General features: G+C 37.6%; 3 protein-coding genes and 2 long non-coding RNA genes across 7 annotated transcripts; 4 read left to right on the plus strand and 1 right to left on the minus strand.

The window, feature by feature from the left end:
- The first annotated feature begins 738 nt into the window (after positions 1-738).
- Positions 739-1,618, plus strand: LOC129744430 (cytochrome c oxidase subunit 5A, mitochondrial). 3 transcript variants are annotated; one of them, XM_055736944.1, is made up of 2 exons: positions 739-869; positions 1,013-1,618. In XM_055736944.1, the coding sequence occupies exon 2, from the start codon at positions 1,022-1,024 to the stop codon at positions 1,478-1,480; it is 459 nt and encodes a 152-aa protein (XP_055592919.1). In that variant the 5' UTR covers positions 739-869; positions 1,013-1,021; the 3' UTR covers positions 1,481-1,618. The 3 variants fall into 3 exon arrangements, with proteins under 3 accessions (XP_055592919.1, XP_055592917.1, XP_055592918.1); XM_055736942.1 differs by having other exon boundaries at positions 743-894; XM_055736943.1 differs by having other exon boundaries at positions 798-946.
- A 1,531-nt stretch (positions 1,619-3,149) lies between these two features.
- LOC129744427 (kynurenine aminotransferase) lies at positions 3,150-5,282 on the minus strand. The gene is made up of 4 exons (XM_055736940.1): positions 4,941-5,282; positions 4,459-4,846; positions 4,106-4,400; positions 3,150-3,786 (listed from the first exon to the last, which is right to left on the minus strand). The coding sequence occupies exons 1-4, from the start codon at positions 5,186-5,188 to the stop codon at positions 3,260-3,262; spliced, it is 1,458 nt and encodes a 485-aa protein (XP_055592915.1). The 5' UTR covers positions 5,189-5,282; the 3' UTR covers positions 3,150-3,259.
- Positions 5,283-6,475: 1,193 nt separating this feature from the next.
- On the plus strand, positions 6,476-8,429 carry LOC129744431 (uncharacterized). The gene is made up of 3 exons (XR_008736909.1): positions 6,476-6,490; positions 6,643-7,324; positions 7,385-8,429. It is a non-coding gene; the product is annotated as an uncharacterized LOC129744431 (long non-coding RNA).
- Positions 8,430-11,969: 3,540 nt separating this feature from the next.
- Positions 11,970-12,896, plus strand: LOC129742675 (uncharacterized). The gene is made up of 4 exons (XR_008736547.1): positions 11,970-12,111; positions 12,180-12,281; positions 12,341-12,412; positions 12,503-12,896. It is a non-coding gene; the product is annotated as an uncharacterized LOC129742675 (long non-coding RNA).
- Positions 12,897-14,303: 1,407 nt separating this feature from the next.
- LOC129747939 (uncharacterized) lies at positions 14,304-17,268 on the plus strand. The gene is made up of 2 exons (XM_055742368.1): positions 14,304-16,423; positions 16,660-17,268. The coding sequence occupies exon 1, from the start codon at positions 14,369-14,371 to the stop codon at positions 15,314-15,316; it is 948 nt and encodes a 315-aa protein (XP_055598343.1). The 5' UTR covers positions 14,304-14,368; the 3' UTR covers positions 15,317-16,423; positions 16,660-17,268.
- The last annotated feature ends 4,163 nt before the right edge of the window (positions 17,269-21,431 follow it).

A 21,431-nucleotide genomic window follows, 5' to 3' on the forward strand; every position in this document is an offset into this window, starting at 1 on the left:
GCAGAGATGCCAATGTGCCTGATTTTTCAGGCATTGCCTGATTTTTCGAGGCTCTGCCTGACAACCTGAGGCCGATGACATAGTAAGAGCGATGCGATGCGAATTGGCGAACGCGGCCAATGCGAACTCGAGCGGCGGAACAAATTGATATCTGCTTTGCCGCGTTGTGTATGTCAGGTTTAAGCGATTCACATACATTTCCATCATATGTGGTTCGCCGCATTGAATCGCATTCGCCGTTTCGCATCGCATCGCACTCACTATGTCATCGGCCTGATAAGCCATTGAATTTCCCTGATTTTTGAAAATATGCCTGATTTTGCCAGCGGCCGAACAAATTGACTTCTGCTTCGCTGCGTGAGTATGTCTGTCAGGTTTAAACGATTCACATACATTTTCATCAAATCTGGTTCGCCGCATTGAATCGCATTCACCGGTTCGCATCACATCGCACTCACTATGTCATCTGCCTTATTTGTTGCCGAACACTGTGGGAGTTATAATAAATAGTTTTAGATTAGATTAGATTTATTTATTTCGTACATCAACAGTGGGTTTTTGAGAGGGTGTTGCCTTTATCGACCATATGTTTTGCAGATAAAATTTAAAAAAAAAAGTCGAGGTCGAAGATCTGGAAATCCATAGAAAAATTTAGTGTTGCTGTATTTATAAATATCTGTTCGCCGGTGCGTTTGCTCTAAAAAGCTATTCTCGCGGAAAGATTAGATGGATTCTGGTATTTTTCTTTCGGATTCGCTGCTGGCAATCCGAATTCGAATATCGATTTGAGTTCGACTGACAAAATTTGATAAAAATAAAAAAAAAGGAAAATTTTGCTCGTCAGTCATATTTTTCCATCGTGCATCAAGGCAAGTGCTAATAAATACCGAATAGGTACGGGTTTGTTACTTAACCAATCCTAAATTACCACAAAAGAAACACATTGGTCAGAATATAACGAAAACTCATATGGTACTCTTTAAATAATCAGTTGTGTGACTTTCCTCTGTAGATTGAAACCATGCTTCGGTCAGCGGCAGGCCAGTTGTTGGGAGTCCTCCGCGGAAGCGTCGGATTGACGGCCTCCCGCCTTGGTGCCACTGGGGCGGTCCGTTTCTCACACAGTGAGGAAAGCGCTGAAGAATTTGATGCTCGCTATGAAGCTTACTTCAACCGTAAGGACATCGACCATTGGGAAGCTCGCAAGGCTATGAACGATCTTCTGGGAATGGATTTGATTCCGGATCCCAAGATCATCAACGCTGCATTGCGCGCCTGTCGTAGATTGAACGACTATGCCCTGGCTATTCGTTTCTTGGAGGGTTGCAAGGACAAGTGTGGTAATCAGGTGAACACCATTTACCCCTATTTGCTGCAAGAGATCCGCCCGACGCTTACGGAACTTGGAATTGATACGCCCGAGGAACTCGGCTATGACCAACCGGAACTAGCTTTGAAGTCCGTGTATGACATTCATTAAGCCGGATTCGGGATGCATTCGTTTCCTTTGCATTAGAAGAAAGTTAAGAATAAAATGCTGCGGAAATATTCCGATGATTATGTAATCTTTTTATTTGACGTCGGCGAAAAAAATAAAAAAATGCTTCTGAGTATTAAATCGGCGTTTATAAATTATTATTGAAAATATTGCTATCAAATTTTCCTCAAATTGGAAATAAAAATTTTAGGTGTATTTTATGTAGGTATATATTTTTGGAAATTCACCGAAATGTCAGCACTAACACACTCTGTTCATTTTCAACATTATTGTAGATCTGGATAAGAATAGTAGATCTATTTAATTTGTGTTTTTTACTATTAGTGCGAGGCTTGCCTCAAGCGTCATCCTGACTCCAGGAAACACTTTAGGCAAGTAATGTATGTTCAAATAAACTCCAAAGACCGAACGCATATCTCATCCGAGCAAACATTCCAGGCCTGTAGGAGTTACTGGGGTCAAAACTACTAAGTGAAATTGAACGAGTCACGGCACGTGACTTGCGGAATAAGATAGGAGGTATGTATTTTGATTATTTTCTGTTCTTTTTAAATAATCTTTGAACGATTTTATTCACGATCGCTATCTGCGACTCTTACTATTCACCTGATTGATTAGGAAAAGGTTTTTTTGGTGATTCTGTGAAAGAAACGTTTTACACCTAAAATCAAAGTAGGTAGAACCAACAAATTATTCTATATCCTATAGAGTTTGTATGTTAAAAACGCTAAGCCCATTCAAAGTAAACAAGCTATCTGAGGCAAAAGTGATGTGATATAAGAACAGATTTGAGTGAGATGTTATGAAAACGTTTAGAGCAAAATGTGGAAAATCAAGGAATTTAATAATGATGACACAATACCTGATTAAACACTAGAGTGCCCCAAATGACCCGACTTTTGAAAAAGTTATACGCTGCAGGCTCAAATTGATCCTAGGCCTGGTACAAGATCTCATGCCAAATTTGGGCCAGATCGGATCACGGGAAGGGGTCGCTCAACGAGCCTGAAGTTTGTATGGGATTTTGAGACATTTTGTTCGGGAGAAACATGAAAAACCAGTTTTTTATCAATAACTTTCGATCCCGTCGGCCGATTTCTTTCAAAAACGGTTTTTCTTAAAGTCTAAATTATGAAAAATATTTCATCCGAAGACTGTATATCGATAAGAGTTAAGATAAAAAAGTTATTAGGCTTCAAAAATAAGCTAACTTTTTTAACGGTGGTATTCAGCACTGGTAATGGGGCGTCAATATGTTCGACCGCCTCGAGTCATTAACAGTGATGAATACCATCCTTAAAAAAGTTAGTCCATTTTTGAAGCCTAATAACTTTTTTATCTTAACTCTAATTGAAATGCAATCTTCGGATGAAATATTTTTCATAATTTAGGCTTTAAGAAAAACCGTTTTTGAAAGAAATCGGTCGACAGGAACCAAAGTTATTGATGAAAAACTGGTTTTTCATGTTTCTCCCGAACAAAATGTTTCGAAATCCCATACAAACTTCAGGCTCGTTGAGCGACCCCTTCCCGTGATCCGATCTGGCCCAAATTTGGCATGAGATCTTGTACTAGGACTAAGATCAATTTCAGCCTGCAGCGCATAAGATTTCACAGGTTTTGAATTTCCCATACAAATTTGGGGCAGTCTATTAAACACCACTTTGTTTATTTTTATTTCTATTTTTTTGATTCTTTGTTTTACTTCCCAATCTATCTAGATATTGAGAAAAAATGCACACCTCCATGCCTTAAGACAAATTAGCAATTTTTCCAATCGTTTAATATTTTTGCAGCTTTTTCCAAATTTTCGTCCTTTTTGAAAAAGCAATATCTTACGAAATCTTCTCCCAGATGTTTGTTAGGTTCGCTGTAAAACGCAGATGGAGGAATACCCTGCAAACCGATGGATTTCGTCATCCATTTAGTGAAGCGATAATCCTTCCTGGGATCAGTCTCGCCAGACAAATCGACCTTATCCTCCAAGGAAGACCAATTGGCGACCATAAAATAGCCGCCTTGAGGCACAGTTGGACACATACCGACATCCAATAGGAACTTAGCCATGTAGTCTCGTTTGGCCATCAATTCTCCGGAGATACTGTTGAAATAGCAATCGGGACTATTCAAACGCTTCAGCTCCGTCTCAAATCCGACAGCTATTGCCTCCTGGATTGGGGTAGCGCAAGTGTAAACGCAGTTCTGGTGAACCATTTGAAGGTTTTTCAGTAGATTTTCTGGCCCATAGGCCCATCCGATCTTCCAGCCAGTGAGGGAGAAAGTTTTTCCTAATAAAACAGAACAATCAATCAAAAATGAAGATGAGATCAAAATCAGATGAAACGATGATCTGTAGATGAAAAAGTAACACCTGTATGAACAAACAGTTTGGGTATAGAAGCATGAGTAAATAATACACATCGACATCTGGTGTTCGGTGTAAGCATTTTTAGCCGGAACAAAGATTAAATACTTGTAGTATTTGAAATATTACTATAGTTTTTAGCCATAAGAACTATGAGATAACTGGTTGATTAGAAAAAAATGGCATGTACTGTATTTATGCTAATTTGGATATAATTGATGAGATTAGGTACATAAACTCACCTGCTGATCCGATAGTAATAGTGCGTTCCCACATGTCTGGCAGTGTGCAAATGCGTATATGCTCGAATGGCGCAAACACCATATGCTCATAAACTTCGTCCGAAACGCAAAGCACGTTCCACTTACAGCATAGATTGGCAATCGTTTCTAGCTCCTCTCGGCTCATGACCTTTCCGAGAGGATTATGCGGTGTATTGACGATAATCATTTTCGTTTTGGCGTTGAAAAGCGACTCAAGTTCAGTATTGTCCAGAACCCAATCGGCAGACGAAATGGAAGAGGCTCCGGTTATGCGCTGTGGGGGAATAATTGAATGTAAAAAAAAGATAAATAAAAATACATGACGATTTTACCGGCTTGAGAGGGATAAATCTAGGAATTCCACCGGCTGCTTTCACCATCGGTTCATAGCAATCGAAAAATGGTTCGATGATGATGACTTCATCGCCTTCATCCACGTGACCTTGGATCGTGGCATACAAGGCTTCATAGGCACCAACAGTCACTAGGATTTCCGTCATAGGATTAATGATCCGATCAACAAGCTGGGAGTACAAAGTACTCAGAGCTTGAACGAGTCGAGGATGGCCAAAACCTCTGGTGTATTGGTTGGCTAAAGGATCACTGCTATTGGCAGCTGCAGCCAGTGCGTCTGTAGCATATTTTGGTGCGTGATAATCAGGAAATCCTTGGCCAAGATTCAAAGGTTTATATTGCAGAGCAAGTTGAATATATTCCACCCTTAAAGAAAGATCGAAAAGGATAAAGTTAAGAGAATAGTCGCTATCAGTTAAATGCTAATCTAAGCATCTGATAACGATTTGTAGATGCCTACCAAACACTTTTGGTGCTTCCTTGATAGCGCTTGGGAAGGTCAAATTTATTGTGCGTATCGCTCGACATTTTTCGTCGGGTCAAACTTGTTGATTCTGCTGATCGGTTGCTGACAATCGGTTGAACGGATGAGAAATAGGATCCCACTAGTGACGCGACGTTTCGAGATTTATAAACCGACGACAAACGGTGCAACGAACTAGCTATCACGCCGACCGCGTAAGTTTTGTGATTTCGGCACAGAAACATCTGCTGCGCAAGATTATAGGAATGGAAAAAATAAAAAGAATAATAATTATTTCAAACCGCACAATTATCTACACGGTAAATTCTGATGATGCACTTTCATACTCACAGAAGATGGCAACCAAAAATTCCGCCCCTTAAAAAAATGCTAATCTCACGCTCGATTTTGTATAACCATTTATGGTTCTTAAATAACCATTTTATGATATTTACTTTGAAACCGCAAATATGGTTATTTTTCAATAATTTTTCCTGAAAGGATTTTAACCATTTTGGTAGTTTTCGAGTATAAACCAGAAAATGGTTGAGTAATTTGATGTTCTCTGTATCGCCATTTTGAAAGCGGTTTACATTGCAGCTGGACTCCCTTAAAGCAATTTTTTTTCTCCGCAGAAGTGCATCTTGTTTTCCAATTATTCCTTTTTTGAAATTGTAGAAACATCGAATTTGTAATAGATGGGGAAAGGTAAGTGATTTATATCGATTATTCAAGTGATTTTCGAATTATTCAAGTGATGTAATTCAATTTTCATCATAAACAATTGTAATTGTAATTGTGAACGAAAAACTTTCAGGGTACCTATTGGACGATGCCGGTTCAATTCCGTTTGAAACACCAACAAAATTGACGAGGACGAGGACGAATTCACCGGTCAAGGCTACAAAATGAAATGGTTTCTAAGAAGTTCAAAAGGGATCGTTTTTTCACCATCCGGAAGGAGCTGGAACGGGCCGGAATGTTCGAAAAACATCTCCCGCTGGGCGTAGATGAATCGACCCCCCTCTCGTTAACGGATAGTAAACTAATGATAATGGCATTGGCCATCCGCAGCACTCGTTGGGGAACTTCACTTCGGCTACCGGGTGATTCGGCTGCTTTTAGTATTTGCCCAAACTGGGCTGCAATATTATAAAAGGCAAATAAAACATAATGAGCTATATAGTTTATAAGTATAACGTAAGAGAAATGAAATAAATATTCTGACAAATCTTTTTTTCCAAATTCTTTCAACAATTGTAATTTATCTTACAAATCTTGCAAAACTGCTCTTACGGTTGAAATATAACCATTTTCTAATTGCTATGGAATCTTTCTTACGGTTAAAAAATAACCATATTCCAACTTCTCCCCGAAAAGTCATTTTATGAGTTCTCATGGAGAACTCATAAAATGACATTTCCTGGGAAAAGGTCAAAAATGGTTATTTTTGAAACGTAAATGGTTTAATGATTTCTAGCGTGCTGAGAAATTATATTCCTACTTGTTATTCGTACAACGTGCAAAAGGTCCAGGTGGTCGTAATGGTATTTATGGGATATCCTTTATATCTCGCGTGAGCTTTCATTACGTCGAATGAAACAAAATTTGAAAAACTGAGATATTCACTAAAAAAGCTTCATTATAACATTATCTACCTATGCGATTGATAAAACAATCAATTTAAACCCTTTTTTAGGGCATCCGCAGCAATCGCGAGCAAAGTGAAAATGCTCACGAGTTTGATCACTTTTATACCGCACCGGGGGTTGGTATATGGGTGAGCAAAATAGGGCCGTTGCCGTCGGGACCGATAAAATCACCAAATTTGCTCACAAGAAAGGGGCGAGAGCAAACAGGCACTGAAAAAATTTTACCGTTTAATTCTGAGTTAAACAAACGACGTTCAGCGTGTAGAGTTTGTTTACATTCCATTTTGCGCATCGGGTCGAACTGGTCCACTGAACACCGGCCGTGGTGGAACCGGCAGACTCGTTTACGGGAAGAGCAGAAATTTTTCCAATCAAGGTGCATCTCCCAGGGTTAACAACAACGGAACTCCGAACCAGAATCATGGCCTTCAATAACTTCAAATCAATCTTCGAAGTAACAGCAACATCAACCACAATCAGTTCAAAAAACAAAGAAATTTTCATTCGTGATTTCATCCGAAGCTCCATGGTTCGCCGATTCGACCCGAAGGATTGCTAAAAGGAAAAAAGTCTCCGTTCTCGAATTTCAATATTCGCTGGTGGCCGATTCTGATAAACATTGTTCCGGTCGTGTAGCTGTGATTTTATTGGTCTGTGTGCTCTACGCATAGCGAACCAGAATACATACAAAAATAGGAAAAATGAAAATCAGCGCTTCTAAAATATCAGGTAAATATGATAAAATAAAATTGGTTCAGCACATGCCAACTATATTTTTGTATTTTGAAGGTTCGTCTGCAAAATGCTTTCGGGGATACAATTTGATATGGTTTGTTGGCATTGGAAACGTCTTCCGGAAAGTCGAACAACTTAACCCAGTTGAGAGGACTAGGTCAGCTTCAAATTGGCCTTCTAATCAGTGAGCAGCTAATCGATTGAGACAGTGGCTCAAAAACATAATAGGATGGCGTACTGGATGATGACGTATGTGTTGAACAACAGTGCAAACATGTTAAATTTGAAATATTTGTAGTGTTGTTTTCTACTATTGAACTGTAATAAATAATGTATCATAAAGTGTTTCGAATATTAATGAAACGTGAAAAAAACTTGATTTTCATCATATAGGTTTATAAATAGTTTATTTCGAAGGTTTTCAATCTGTCCATATTTGTTTTTTTCTGGAAAACTTCCAATCTGTACATTTTCTAGAAAATCATTATGATCGGAGTTAGAAAGCTTCAGCAAACTGTTCAAAATGAATATTCTTCGTTTTAGGATTTTCCTGTTTTAAGCATCTCGTCCATTACGATTTTCGTGGCGGTTTCGGTGACGTATTAGTCGCTTCCTGATGAGGTGCATCAAATCGAGGATGCATCAGATAGGCTTGAACCGGGGCAATGACGAAAACGGCCCTTCATCTCGCTCCAGGCCGGACGGGTCCAACTCACAGAAACCGAAGCCTCTGACCAGCGGTGGAATACTTTCTACTTGATGATAGAACTCCACAGCACCTGGAATATTTCGCGCAGATTCTGCTGACTTTGATTCCGGCTGCTGCTGCCCGGAAGTTTCGGCTGTATCCGCCACCGGACCCGGTTGCTGGTCGGTCGAAGCTGCTTGGCCCTGCTGATGCTGAGATGTCGACTATGACTTAACTTTTCGAAAAAGCACCAATCGAAATTTAATCGAAAAAACTCACGGCTAAGAAAATTTACTCGGTCCGTATAATATTATTTGATCAAGATGTTCTGCAAAAAGTTTTCTCAGTGCAATGCTAAATTTAAAATAAATATGCTAACGCCTGGTGCGCGAAAGGGTGTGTATAGTCCTATTTGCCGCTGATAGTGTTGGTGATATTATGCTGGTTGTTTCACCAACACTTTTTAGTTTTGGGACAATCAACCTAAAAAACGACCATGTTTGTCGACCGTCTGTCCGTTTTTTGTACCGAGAGTTTTGGAGGTTAATTGTCCCGTCTCATCTGTACACGCTCAGCAAGTGTGCGTAAGAAATGTCAAAAACAACTCTATAGATATGGTGGTCATGATGCCTCTAGTATGGTGATCTCATATGCCAAATCGCCATTCCGCCATATTGAAAAAAGTTTTGACAGCTGGCTGTAGTGTTTACGAAAAAAGGGGTCCAGGGATGCCAGGTGTTTGAGATAAAAAATCAGATGGCAAAAAAGTGTGTATGTGCACAAGCCAATCGTAAACGAAAGATCAAAAGATTCAAAACCGTACTGGGGTTTAGTTTATTTTATTATATTTAAATTGAGTTTTCGGAAAAAAAGCAATGATATGAGTATATTCAATGAATTAATTTGTATTCTAAACACTTTTTTATAATAAAATTACAATACAGTTCGGTCTATCCGTATGTTCCGAAAAAGAAAAACTTTTCATTGACCGTTATAATACACACAAAATTTTCGAGGCCGAAAATTAGCAAAATTTTGCTCAAATTTGACCAGCTAGAAATTTAGCAATCAATTTAGCAATATTTTTTTGCTAAAATATCAGCAAATATGGGAAAAAGTTAGCCGCCGGAATGTTTTACTGAAATTTTAGCAAAAACCGGTGATAAAGATCGTGCAGGATTTGAGCCTGCAAGATTTATTATTTTTCTTCTGGAAACACATGGAATGTATAATATTTTCAATCAAATACAAAAACTGTGTGATTTTCATATTATTTTTATTTTTTTCGGAATTTGCACTAAACACTTTTTTGTCACTAACATTTCGATAACTTTCCAGCGGGGAACGGGTTATTTAACGCCTATTTTCGGATGGTTACATCTACGGCCTACATGAACCATCCTTTCCGTACATTCGCGTTGATGAAGTACCGTCACTAGCAGCAGCAATCTAGTCGAAAAAATAGAGAATTAAACACATTAAAACCGGAAAATCTATTTTCCGAATGTAATGTGACCTGTATGCTTCCGTTGTCGATTTGGCCACCTTTTCGTTGTCCACTTGGCCACCAAAGGAACCGTCGGTATCAAACTTCCAAACAGCACTGACTTTTTTCTTAGCGGCGGCAAAAACGGCTGCTGCCAAAATCAGAAAGCGGCCAACGAACTTAGTTTTTACTAAAATCAAGCAAAAATCCCTTTTTGCTATCGTGTCAGTAAAACGAGTCCAATTGCTAATCGAAAGTAATCGACTATTTTTGCTAAGTGGAGGCTCAGAAATTTTGTGTGTAGAAAGGATCTTAAAGGGTGGAACAAACAACCAAAACCCTAAACCGGATGTTGCTTGTTCCTTATTCTTGTTACCTTATCCTAAGAGCTATTTTGTTTCCCTCTAATCGAAAAGTGTTGGATGAAAATAAAAGTAAATCGGTTCTGCTAAAGGAATGCTATAAATTCTGCTATTGATAATTTTCATGATTCAATGATAAACGATTTTAAGGTTCGAATTTTTTTTTCAAATAACTGTTGCATCATGTAAATACTGCTTAAGCCTTTTTCAATATTAACATATTCAGTTAATCTACCTTCACCACCACCCACGAGCAGCGCTGAGCTGAAGCTTTGCTGCACTTGAGGATGACTAGCAATTGGACAGCATCACCTGCAGAATCCTTCAAGGGCTCAATCCATTCCGGACAATCAACAGTCTGCAGTGGATCGAACTGATTCCCTAACCCACTCATCGGACTTATCGTCATGCTGCTCAGGCGCCTAACGTTGCGCCTATTTTCCTATTTAAGCTCATCGGTCCCATCATTCAAAAGTGCCAAAAACTTCATCTGATTTTCCCAAATGCTACTCGATTGGATCTTCTGGAGCAGCGATGGCAACAGACGGGGGTCCTCCTGAAGCAGCTTTTTCATCTCGATAAAGATCGGATGTTCCTGCAGGAGGGCGCTTCTCGGACGATGGAATGTAACGTCTCGCCATGTTACCATCCGATTCGATGACTTTCTGCTGCTTATAGATAGCTCTTGAAAGAAAAAAGTGTTGAATAAGCATAAATTTGTCATAAGTAATGCAAAATTAATGTTACTCACCGCTACCGACAAAGCTGGCACCGTCGTTTATAGGCCCAACTTCTTCCAGCTTTGCTTACCAGCCCGGAGCTCAGCCGGAAGATTTTGTTTCGATTCTATGAATTATATTTGCAAAAATCAAGGCGAAATCTTTGTCTAAGCAATATCTTGGTGATTGGCAAAACTTCGTGTTTTACAAAAAATCAGAGCACCTGGCATCCCAGCCAGCCAGCAGCCAGCCGAACAGCCAGCTGTCAAATTTCGGCTCCTCCTCCGCATCCAACCCTCGTCTACTTTTTGCCAAAGAGAGACCACCATCATGATGCCTCTAGATATGGTGGTCTCTCTTTGGCAAAAAGTAGACGAGGGTTGGATGCGGAGGAGGAGCCGAAATTTGACAGCTGGCTGTTCGGCTGGCTGCTGGCTGGCTGGGATGCCAGGTGCTCTGATTTTTTGTAAAACACGAAGTTTTGCCAATCACCAAGATATTGCTTATGTAGTGACCTCTTGTCACATTCACTCTAACACTACACAAACTAGACATTTTGATTATATAAAAACGCGAATTTCACAAATCACAACCAGAATTTCGCATCGATTGGAAACGTGACTTTTGCTTTCAAAATTACTCAACTGAATGATCTTGTTAATTTTTCTATTACACGCTCGTACTATGTATTCAAAATTTGGGTAAATCGGAAATGCTTATTACAGCAGAAAATAACTCATTTCCGAAACGAATGGAATTATTAACACATGATAACGAATTCTCATAAAGCGTTAACTAGCTATTACTCTGTCACTCCCCTCTTAGTCTTACTTACTACATTACCCCCTTTCTGTACCGTTATGACCAATAGCTATTCTTATCTTTTCTGTAATTATTATTTTGTTCACTACTATTTGTCAAAATTTCAAAATATTTTTTTTTAATTACAAAGTGAAATACAATTAATCTTCAACAATCGCTGATGTTTTCTAAAACCGAAATACGAGAAACGTTAATTATGTCATTGTTTTATTGAAATATTATTTTGGTTTTTATACATCTTCCATAACACATTTCTTTTTTTTTATCTTAAATATTTGTCTAAAGATTTAGAACTTACTGTTTTGTCTAGTTATTATTTATACTATTTTGTGGAATTTATTGTTTCGTCCATCTTTGGGTTTTTCTTTATAGAAACCTTGTTACTCAACTTTTTTAGAAAATACTTCTGTTCTGTTGGGAATTTATAAACTATGGAAACCCATTGTTACGGAATCAGTAAACGCGCCTCCGCTACCAAGAAGACCCCACCAGCAATCGACGTCAATGATAGGTATAGATAAGCCTTCCGGAAAGGGAAGACAAGAGAAAACAAAGAGGAAGATATAAAACGCCACAAATCAAAACGTTTACCACGTATCGTGAAGTGGAGTTTTATTTCGGGAAAAAGTTGTAGTCTAGTGTAGACAGTTGAATTTCTTTGAAGTCTATAACAGTATTAAATACCAGGGAATAATTATCTTCAGGTAAACTAGAAATTACAAATAATCTTACACTATAGTTATAAACACAAAACTTAACCTAATTATCACAGATTGGCTATCACAGCACGTTTATAGAACTTCTATCACAGTTCGTACCGTAGCAAGGTCACGAAAGGACATTATACCTATAATTTGAATAAGGCATCGCACAGGTAACATATTACATATACTATTCAATGTGTGAAAACTAAAATGTAAATTTGATAAACAGTATATGATACAACCGTACCAGAAGTGAACACCGGCAACAAGACTATTTAATTACAAAACGCAGGCACTAAACGTGAGTACAACACAATCAAACTTTGAACATCAATTCAATTGTAAAACACTATTGATAGGAACCTAAAATAATGTCAGATATTGGTTACAGGTAAAATTTAACAATTCATCAAATACATACATTGTTCAAATTTTCGGAAGTTTCCTGTTTTTGTTGCCGATTCACCAACACCCATGAAATAAATAAAAGGGATCGCAAAATTTCTAAACTGATTCTTTTTGCACAATTTACGCTTGTAATCTTTTCACTTATTTATCAAGAGAAAGTTACCCCGAAAAAATTTGCATCAATACTGTGATTTATGCATTTATTTAAATGTGTTGCTGTCTAGCACAAGGATAGAATTTTATGAATACGGGTGTTTCAACTTAGTTTATGTTTTTACGCACAATATTGTAAATGAACTTTTTAAAAATTGAAAATGTGAGTTGATTCGATTTAGTGTGTATTTCCGTGAGCCGAAAACATTCCCCTTGATGCTGCCCTGAATAGCCAACAAATCGCGAAGCAAAAAATTCATTTTGGAAGACAAAAAATTCAAAAACTATTCACACAAGTAAGTCTTTGTTGAAAAATCTTCCGGATGCCGCTAAATTTCGCTTGTTGAATTTATTTAATCAATTCTTGGAGCATAACATTGTTCCAGAAGATTGGAGACAAGTGAGAGTTATTGCTATCCAAAAGCCTGGGAAACCTGCTTCCGATTTTAATTCATACCGTCCAATAGCGATGCTGTCTTGCATCCGGAAATTGTTGGAGAAAATGATTTTATTCCGACTGGATAAATGGGTGGAAACAAATGATCTCCTTTCAGATACTCAATTTGGGTTTCGAAGGGGCAAAGGAACAAACGATTGTCTTGCTTTGCTGTCTTCAGAGATACAAATGGCGTACGCAAAACGTGAGCAAATGGCTTCAGTGTTCCTAGACATAAAGGGAGCTTTTGATGCAGTCTCAATAGAGGTGTTGTCAGACAAATTGCACTCCCGGGGTCTGCCTCCTCTTTTGAATAACATCTTATACAGCTTGCTTTGTGAGAAACATCTGAACTTTGCTCACGGAGATATTGCAGTTAGAAGAATCTCATACATGGGCCTTCCGCAGGGTTCATGTTTGAGTCCACTTCTGTACAACTTTTACGTGAGTGACATCGACAGTTGTCTCTCTGAAGGCTGCACTCTAAGACAACTTGCAGATGACGGCGTGGTATCTGTCACAGGATCTACTGAGTCTCATCTGCACAGACCTTTACAAGATACTTTAGACAAATTGTCTTCCTGGGCTTTGGGGCTTGGGATTGAGTTTTCCCCTCAGAAAACGGAGATGGTTGTTTTCTCTAAAAAACGTAGACCTGCTCAACCTAAGCTTCAACTCCTAGGCCGAACGATCACTCAATCGAGGTGTTTTAAGTATCTTGGGGTTTGGTTTGATTCCAAGTGTACCTGGAGGGCCCATATTGAGTATCTGAAAGGAAAATGCCAACAAAGAATCAATTTTCTCCGATCAATCACTGGCACCTGGTGGGGAGCCCATCCAGAAGATCTTTTAAAATTGTATCGAACAACAATTCTCTCAGTGATGGAATACGGTAGCTTCTGTTTCCAGTCAGCTGCTAAAACTCACCTTATCAAACTCGAGCGTATACAATACCGTTGTCTTCGCATCGCTTTGGGCTGTATGCCCTCAACGCATAACATGAGTCTCGAAGTTTTGGCAGGCATACTCCCACTAAAAGATCGATTCAATTTATTATCACTCCGGTTCCTCATCAGGTGTGAGGTCATGAACCCATTGGTGATCGCAAATTTTGAAAGGCTACTTGAGCAAAATCTTCAAATCAGATTTATGTCTATATACCATGTCTTCATGTCCATGCAGGTAAATCCTTCTTCGTACTCTCCAACTCGTGTTTTCATTCCAGACTACGACAACTCTTCTGTCCAGTTTGATTTGTCTATGCAGCAAGAAATTCGTGGAATCCCGGATTCGCATCGTCCACTTTTGATTCCAAGAATTTTCGATGCTAAATATAGACACGTCGACGCTGACAAAATGTACTTTACTGACGGGTCCCTTATCGAAGAATCAACGGGATTTGGAGTGTTCAACCAGATTACTAGTGCTTCGTACAGTCTTCAATCTCCATGCTCAGTATACATTGCGGAGTTAGCAGCAATTTATTGGGCCTTAGAAAATGTAGGCTCACGTCCCGTTGAACACTACTATATTGTAACGGACAGTCTCAGCTCTGTTGAAGCTATCCGTTCAATAAGACCAGGAAAGCACTCACCGTATTTCCTCGGGAAGATACGGGATATTCTGAGTGCTTTATCAAGTAGATGCTTTGTCGTCACCTTTGTTTGGGTCCCCTCACATTGTTCGATAGCGGGCAATGAGAGAGCAGACTCTCTGGCAAAGGTGGGGGCGATGGAAGGCGACACGCATCAGCGTGAAATCGTCTTCAACGAATTTTACTTTTTAGTTCGAAGAAACTCTCTTGTCAACTGGCAGCGCAAATGGGACGAGGATGAGTTGGGTCGGTGGCTTCACTCGATTATCCCAAAGGTTAGCCTCAAACCCTGGTTTAATAGGTTGGACCTGAGTCGGGATTTTATTCGTATATTTTCCCGTCTCATGTCCAATCATTATCCCTTAGACGCGGTACTCTTTCGTTTTGATATTGCTGGCAGCAATTTGTGCAGTTGCGGCCAAGGTTACCACGACATCGAGCATATTGTTTGGTCGTGTGAGGTCCATCTTGTCGCTAGAACGACTTTCATAGACTCCCTTCGGGCCCGAGGAAAACCACCCTATGTTCCAGTGAGAGACGTGCTAGCTGTGCTAGATTTGGACTACATGATCGAAATCTACATCTTTCTAAAAGCTATCGATCTCCGTCTATAACCCTATTTTATTTTCATATTTCCCTATCTGTCTTCTTTTTTCTTTTAACAAAAGTGCTAGACTAAGAAAATGATTGTAAAAAACAAAAAACGAGTGTGGCTCCTTAAAACTTAAACGTATGAGCCGTTTCAAATAAAGAATTATATATAAAAGTAAGTCTTAGGTGTGTTCAACAAAACTCAATCGAAATCAATTGAAATGGATTGACAGCTGATCAGCTGTTTTTCCAATTGACTTCGATCGATTTCTATCAGGCTGCTGAATGAACAGTCAGACACTAATACTAACGTACAGGCGCAGTGTTTTCAGATTGTTTGTCAGCTTCGTTCAGAATTCGAAAAGGCGGTTTACTCAAGGCAAATTGGAATGAATCCAACATTTTGGCCATCTCAATGGCAATTCTTTCCCGTACTAAAGCTGTCTGAAAAATTTTAGATTAGGAAGTTGTTGTTCGACTCGAACTAAATTTGAATACTAAAAAGGAATTGTGTTTAGAATAATGAGCAATTTTTAGAGACAAGGAAGGCACAAAAGCGAAAAATTGTTGCTCTAGGAAAATAATTATTATTTTTAAAACATGCGATTATGAAAATAAAATACAGTGGATAAATTTTATATTTTATTAAAAAAAAATTTCGTGTTTCACAAGATAGATCAAATTTTTCTATTTCCTTCGGTGGGTCTTGATGGTCACTAATTATTATAATTATTAGAATTATTATAATAATCCGAAACTGACTGACAGATGTATTGTGAGTGCTAATTTACATTTGCATCACAATTCTTGTGCAACTGTAGCCGACTGACACCGACACCAACGCAGCAACACCAAAACAGCATCGACCTATACCACTAGCACCGCACCACCGAAACAACACGAACTCTCCTGACACCACTTGATGTTGTGAAAATACATTTGAGCTTGTTGTGAGCAGCTGCAGCAACTGATCCGACTGACACCCGTCACACCACTATAACTCAGCACCACCGGCACAGCTCCACCGGCACAGCACCACGACGCTCCACCGATTGACTACACTTTCATTTGCACTGCAGGTCAAAAACAAACCCAGTCAGCTGTTTTTGACAGTTGTCAACTGCATGTGTGTAAGTGTAATTGAAACCGATAGAAACGAATCCTGCTCTCGAGCTTGATCGATTTCGATTGGTTTCGATCGACTTCGATTGGCTTCATTGAACGTCAATTGGATTAGTTTCGATCACAACATTGGCTGAGTGAACAACAATTAACCAATCGAAATCGATTGAAACCGATTTCAATTGGCTGTTGAACGCGCTTCTTATTAACAATAATTCGGTTAACTTGTTCCGTTTTTTTCCAGCCTCTTCAGAAACTTTTCCTCGAAGTCACTGGAACTTTTCCGAAACTCAGCGAATCACTATAAGAGAAATAAGCAGTTATCACTATATTAACAAGAGGCATACAAAATCTTCAACTCTTATAGGTATTTATGGAAATATTCAGCAATACGGTCGAACAACCTCTTACAGAGTTTTTACTTGTTGGAACGAGGTACAGAAATCAAAATTCATACAAGATAATCCTCTTACTTATAACTGCACTAGAACTGATGAATGAACCCAAACGACGACCTTGAAACTAGTTCTTTTTTCTGGTTTCAGAGTTTCGAAGCAAAACCGATTCATAACCCAGACCACCCAGACTTCTTAATTCTCTCTTTTAGCACCTCCAAACGGATGCCAATTCCTTATAGTTCGACTATCAGATTGATCTCAATATTTACTTACGCATTGATATCTAAAATCACATTCAACATCTAAGTGATAAGAAAAAAGGTTTCTAGAGTTAATTGTTTTATGATTTCAGACCTTGTCTTGAAATAGATTTGTATCTACCACAAAATATATCAATTTTAGACCTTACCTCTCGGGCTCATTTCTCAGATTCAGGTTTGGATTACATAATCCACTAAAGGCAACACTCAAGCTTCTATTCATAATTTAGCAATCCGATTCCAATTTGCCTGAGGATTATTCTGTTCGACTTAAAACAATTTCTTCGTAATTTGTGCATAATACATCGTAAATTATTTCCTTCTCTAAATACGTTAAATTACAAATTTTTATTAGTAAATATATGTATATATGCATTCTTAAACGTGAACTTGTTTATTGTAAAACTTGTACATGTATGAGCTGTTTGGAATATTTTCAATACTTGTTAGCATATCAGTAAGTTTTCTTTTCTTCTAATCATTTTTTTCACAACGAGACCCCTCAACTAAAGTGTGTTCTGATTTTATTCTGAAAGGAATTTCAATCCCCAAGCTATCTATTTCAGATTCAAATTTTATGCCTGGATGGTACAAATTCAGAGACAGAAGTATAAAAAAGAACGGATATCTCCTATTCATTTTTTTTTTAATATTTGTCAGACCTGGATTACCGAATCGAATCGCATCTACTACATTGTGTCTTACTAATTGCAAGTCTTTGCCTACTGCTCTGCCTGAGCGTGTAGACGATCAGCCGTTTCAATTCAACTTTACAGTTCAAACTCACACTTAAAGCATAGATACCTCTCAAATACACTTTGATTTAAAAATTCTATTTAATCTTTCAGATTCATATTAATTCATATTCGACTTCAAAAATCAAATTATTTAGTTATAGGTATATCAGGATAAACCACAAAAATATGAAAAAGGGGATCGACAATTTCAGAGTAAATTTTTGTTTGTAAAATAATATAATCAATAACTACCACCGGGTGTCGGAAAAAATCCTTTTTTATTTTTCGCTTATATTCGTTTTCCAGACTTGTAACTCCAGATATAAGTTCAAATTTAGTTTCGCTCTTCGTATGAAAATCTCGGTTACAATTTACTTTGCATTGTAAACTCATATAATGGTTCTCAGTTTGAAAATTTATATTTCAGGTGCAGTTTACAAACTAGAATTTCGAACCAGTTTGAACTTCATGTTTAGTTTTATTGATCAAATAAGGAAAATAAATGTAAGATTGAATTGTTTTTACATTCCAGATTTGAATTGATAACTATTACTTTAGAAATAGATTTGTATCCCGAACTTTAATAACACTCTAATAACACTTAATAACACTCACTCGGATGAATGGTACCCAGATTTTTAACTCGGGATTCAGATTCCACTCCGTCTCCAGTATTCCATTAGTGTTAAATTTCACAGAAAATATATTCTTAGACATTACTTTTAAATTTATCAGTAATTTTCTCTCATATAAAGACCTCTGAACTGAACTTTTTTTCGTGGTGTTATTTTTAGAATAAGATATAAAATTTCGGAATCATATTTTAGACTCTATGCCCTATGGTTCAATTTCTTAGAAGCAGATTCTGCTGTGTTATTATTTAGTTATTTGTTACCATTCCTCTATTTTGAACCACCTTCGAGGAATTATGTCGATCGACATCTTAGTCGTTGAATTTCTCCACAATGCGTTATTAAGTATCTGACCTTGCATATTAAAATAAGAATTCTTTCAGATTAGCTACAGAACATAATAATGAAAAAATATGAAATAAATCCATAGGCTGATTAGGTGTTGATGTCAAGAGGTAATTTCGATTTCAAAATTTTATTTCAAATTATTTATTTGATTTCAGGTGCAAATTCTATTATCTGTTTCCGAATTTAAATTATAATTTCAATGTTTAAGTTTTTATTTCTATTTTTCAATTAAGTATCCTAAATATTTCTACTTCACTCAGCTTAGGTTTCAATACACCTCACATTTCTAGATAAATCTGAATTAATAATTCCAGATAACTAGATACTAATGTTGGCTTTAATCAGCATGATTTTTTTTTTGTCTTAGATCGAGATCTGCGCACCCTTTTATCTATTTTAAATTTAATTTTCGGATCCACAGCCCTCGCTCGATTTTGTAATTGCAGACTTGGACCCCAAAATTTCCCAGATCGAGATATCTCGCTCCATATTTTTTTTCATGGATTAATCGTTTGAGAGTTCGTTTGACTTCTTGAACATCGAGATCACTTTTTCGATTTTTTTTTTTCATCAAGCCCTCTGTTTGTGATTTTTGTGTCCTCTCCCAAGATACATTATCAGAATGGTTTTTTTTAACGCGATCTCTCGCTCGAGTTTTTTTTTTAAATTTATGTATCGCTCGTGTTTTTTTTCTTTTAGTTGTATCGAGTCCTCCCGCATACTAAAAAACTATATCTGAAACAGTCCATACTATACATCCACGGCTTCAGAAATAGTGATTGTCTCTGTAAACGTAGCTGTTCTATAAAACTTTACCTCGAGAACGATAAAAACAAAACATGAACGTTCACGTAAAAAGTGATGGTATCTAGAAAGGTAAAAGAATGGTAAGAACGATTTCCTTCAATATTTCTCTAATCGTCAAAATGATCTCTAATCGTTACCCATATCGTCCATTTCTTCTGCCATATTTACGTCAAAAATGAACGAAACGCCGATCAGAGATGCCAGATGATTTCGCACAATATCCGTACACATTTATGATAATATCCTTCCGATCTCTCCTAGAAAATGCACATTATTCTACATTTTATTTAATTAGTACAAAACAACGAGTCTAAAAGAATCAAACATGCATCATGAAAATCATGTGAGCAAGCATTTTAATAGTCTAGTCGTAAATTCCAGTCATTACATTACATCTGATTTTTCTCTCCAGTTGGGGGTACAGCTCGGAATATCAATGTTGTTTGTTGTTCTGGTTGCTGTTATCGACAGCAAGCGTTTTTTAAAGATATTTGCGAGAACTTTGTATCCTATGTCATTTAGCATAGATGCAAGCGACATAGAAACATTGAATTTGCGTTCACATTGCGTATACAATTCTCGTTTTTTAATTTTGATTTGAATTGATTCATTCATAATTGAATTTATAGCTTGTTATATGTCCATAACATTATAAACTTTAACTAACAAATATAAAATAATCCTGCTCATCTAAAAAGATTACATTTAAATTTTGCATTCTAATTTATATCTGTACAAATATTGATAAAACACTTAACCTGGCACCACTGCCGCAAGCAGTTATTTTGTTTTGTTGCGCGCGCGCGGGTTGATTTTTTTTACTAAATAATTCGTATCGATTGGCGTCTTGGCGTGGATATTCGGAGCTGAATCTGCTGGAGCAGGTGAAATTAGCGTCCCAGGGCATTCAAATTTAAATGAATGCAATGCAGGTATGTAAAATTAAAATTCTTAAAAAAAAAATCCGATTATCCGTATACTTATATGTTTCAGGTTATGCTACTGGAACCCCCCAATACTCCGCACTACGAAAACGGAGACTTATGGATTACTTCAGCTTCGGACCCTTCCTTCTTGGTGGAAATTATAGATTGCTGTTCATTCCGGCAACTCCATTGATGCAGACGAAAATCTGTACCGATCATCTACGCACAGGAATGGCGCTGACACCGGAACCAGTGCCGTAACTTACAACAGGTCGTGCTAGTTGAAACGTCAACAAGAGGAAAACAAAAATGGTCAGGTGAACAAGTGAGTTGGTAATGTTAATAAATTATTCAATAAAAAAATGAAATTCATAATTTCAAATTCTTATCCGAAAAATTCCTTATATGCGTTACGAAAAATATTTGCGTTTGTGTGCGTGCTCTTTTCACGAACGGTTCCCAAAACTGTTTGCATAACGTTTGATTGAAGTAAAAGTCAAATCGTAACAGAACTATTAATGTAAACGTGTTAGGTATGAAAGCTCTATAAAATAACTTTAACAACTACAGTTCGATGTTCTAAATATGCTACGCACAATCGGTTCTTCAACCTTTACCAAACGGTTTGAAGAAAAGTTCTCCCATACAAATGTTTTAACGGTTTTTAACAATTACATAACCTAACGACATATTAAAAACACTGTGAATTTGGAATTCACGATTCAGCCAATTAATCTCACGGTTTAAATAATCGTTTACTAAACGTTTTTTTACGCTTTATCAAATCGTCGATTGACTATTTAGGAAATCGTTTGGATACAATCCTCATTTATGCGGGCTCTCGCAAGATACATTACTAAATTTTATTTTTATTTTTATTTCGAGACCTCTCGCTCGAGTTTTTATTT

The sequence above is a fragment of the Uranotaenia lowii genome, chromosome 2 (genome assembly GCF_029784155.1).
Source record: "Uranotaenia lowii strain MFRU-FL chromosome 2, ASM2978415v1, whole genome shotgun sequence".
Lineage (NCBI taxonomy): Eukaryota > Metazoa > Arthropoda > Insecta > Diptera > Culicidae > Uranotaenia > Uranotaenia lowii.

Excerpts from the sequence above, each read along its gene's own strand:
- LOC129744427 (XM_055736940.1), bottom strand. The coding sequence starts at position 5,188 with ATGTTTCTGTGCCGAAATCACAAAACTTACGCGGTCGGCGTGATAGCT. Across the intron at positions 4,847-4,940 it reads GGAAGCACCAAAAGTGTTTG|GGTGGAATATATTCAACTTG; the intron begins GTAGGCATCTAC and ends TCTTTCTTTAAG. Across the intron at positions 4,401-4,458 it reads GATTTATCCCTCTCAAGCCG|CGCATAACCGGAGCCTCTTC; the intron begins GTAAAATCGTCA and ends ATTCCCCCACAG.
- LOC129744430 (XM_055736944.1), top strand. The coding sequence starts at position 1,022 with ATGCTTCGGTCAGCGGCAGGCCAGTTGTTGGGAGTCCTCCGCGGAAGC.
- LOC129747939 (XM_055742368.1), top strand. The coding sequence starts at position 14,369 with ATGCAGCAAGAAATTCGTGGAATCCCGGATTCGCATCGTCCACTTTTG.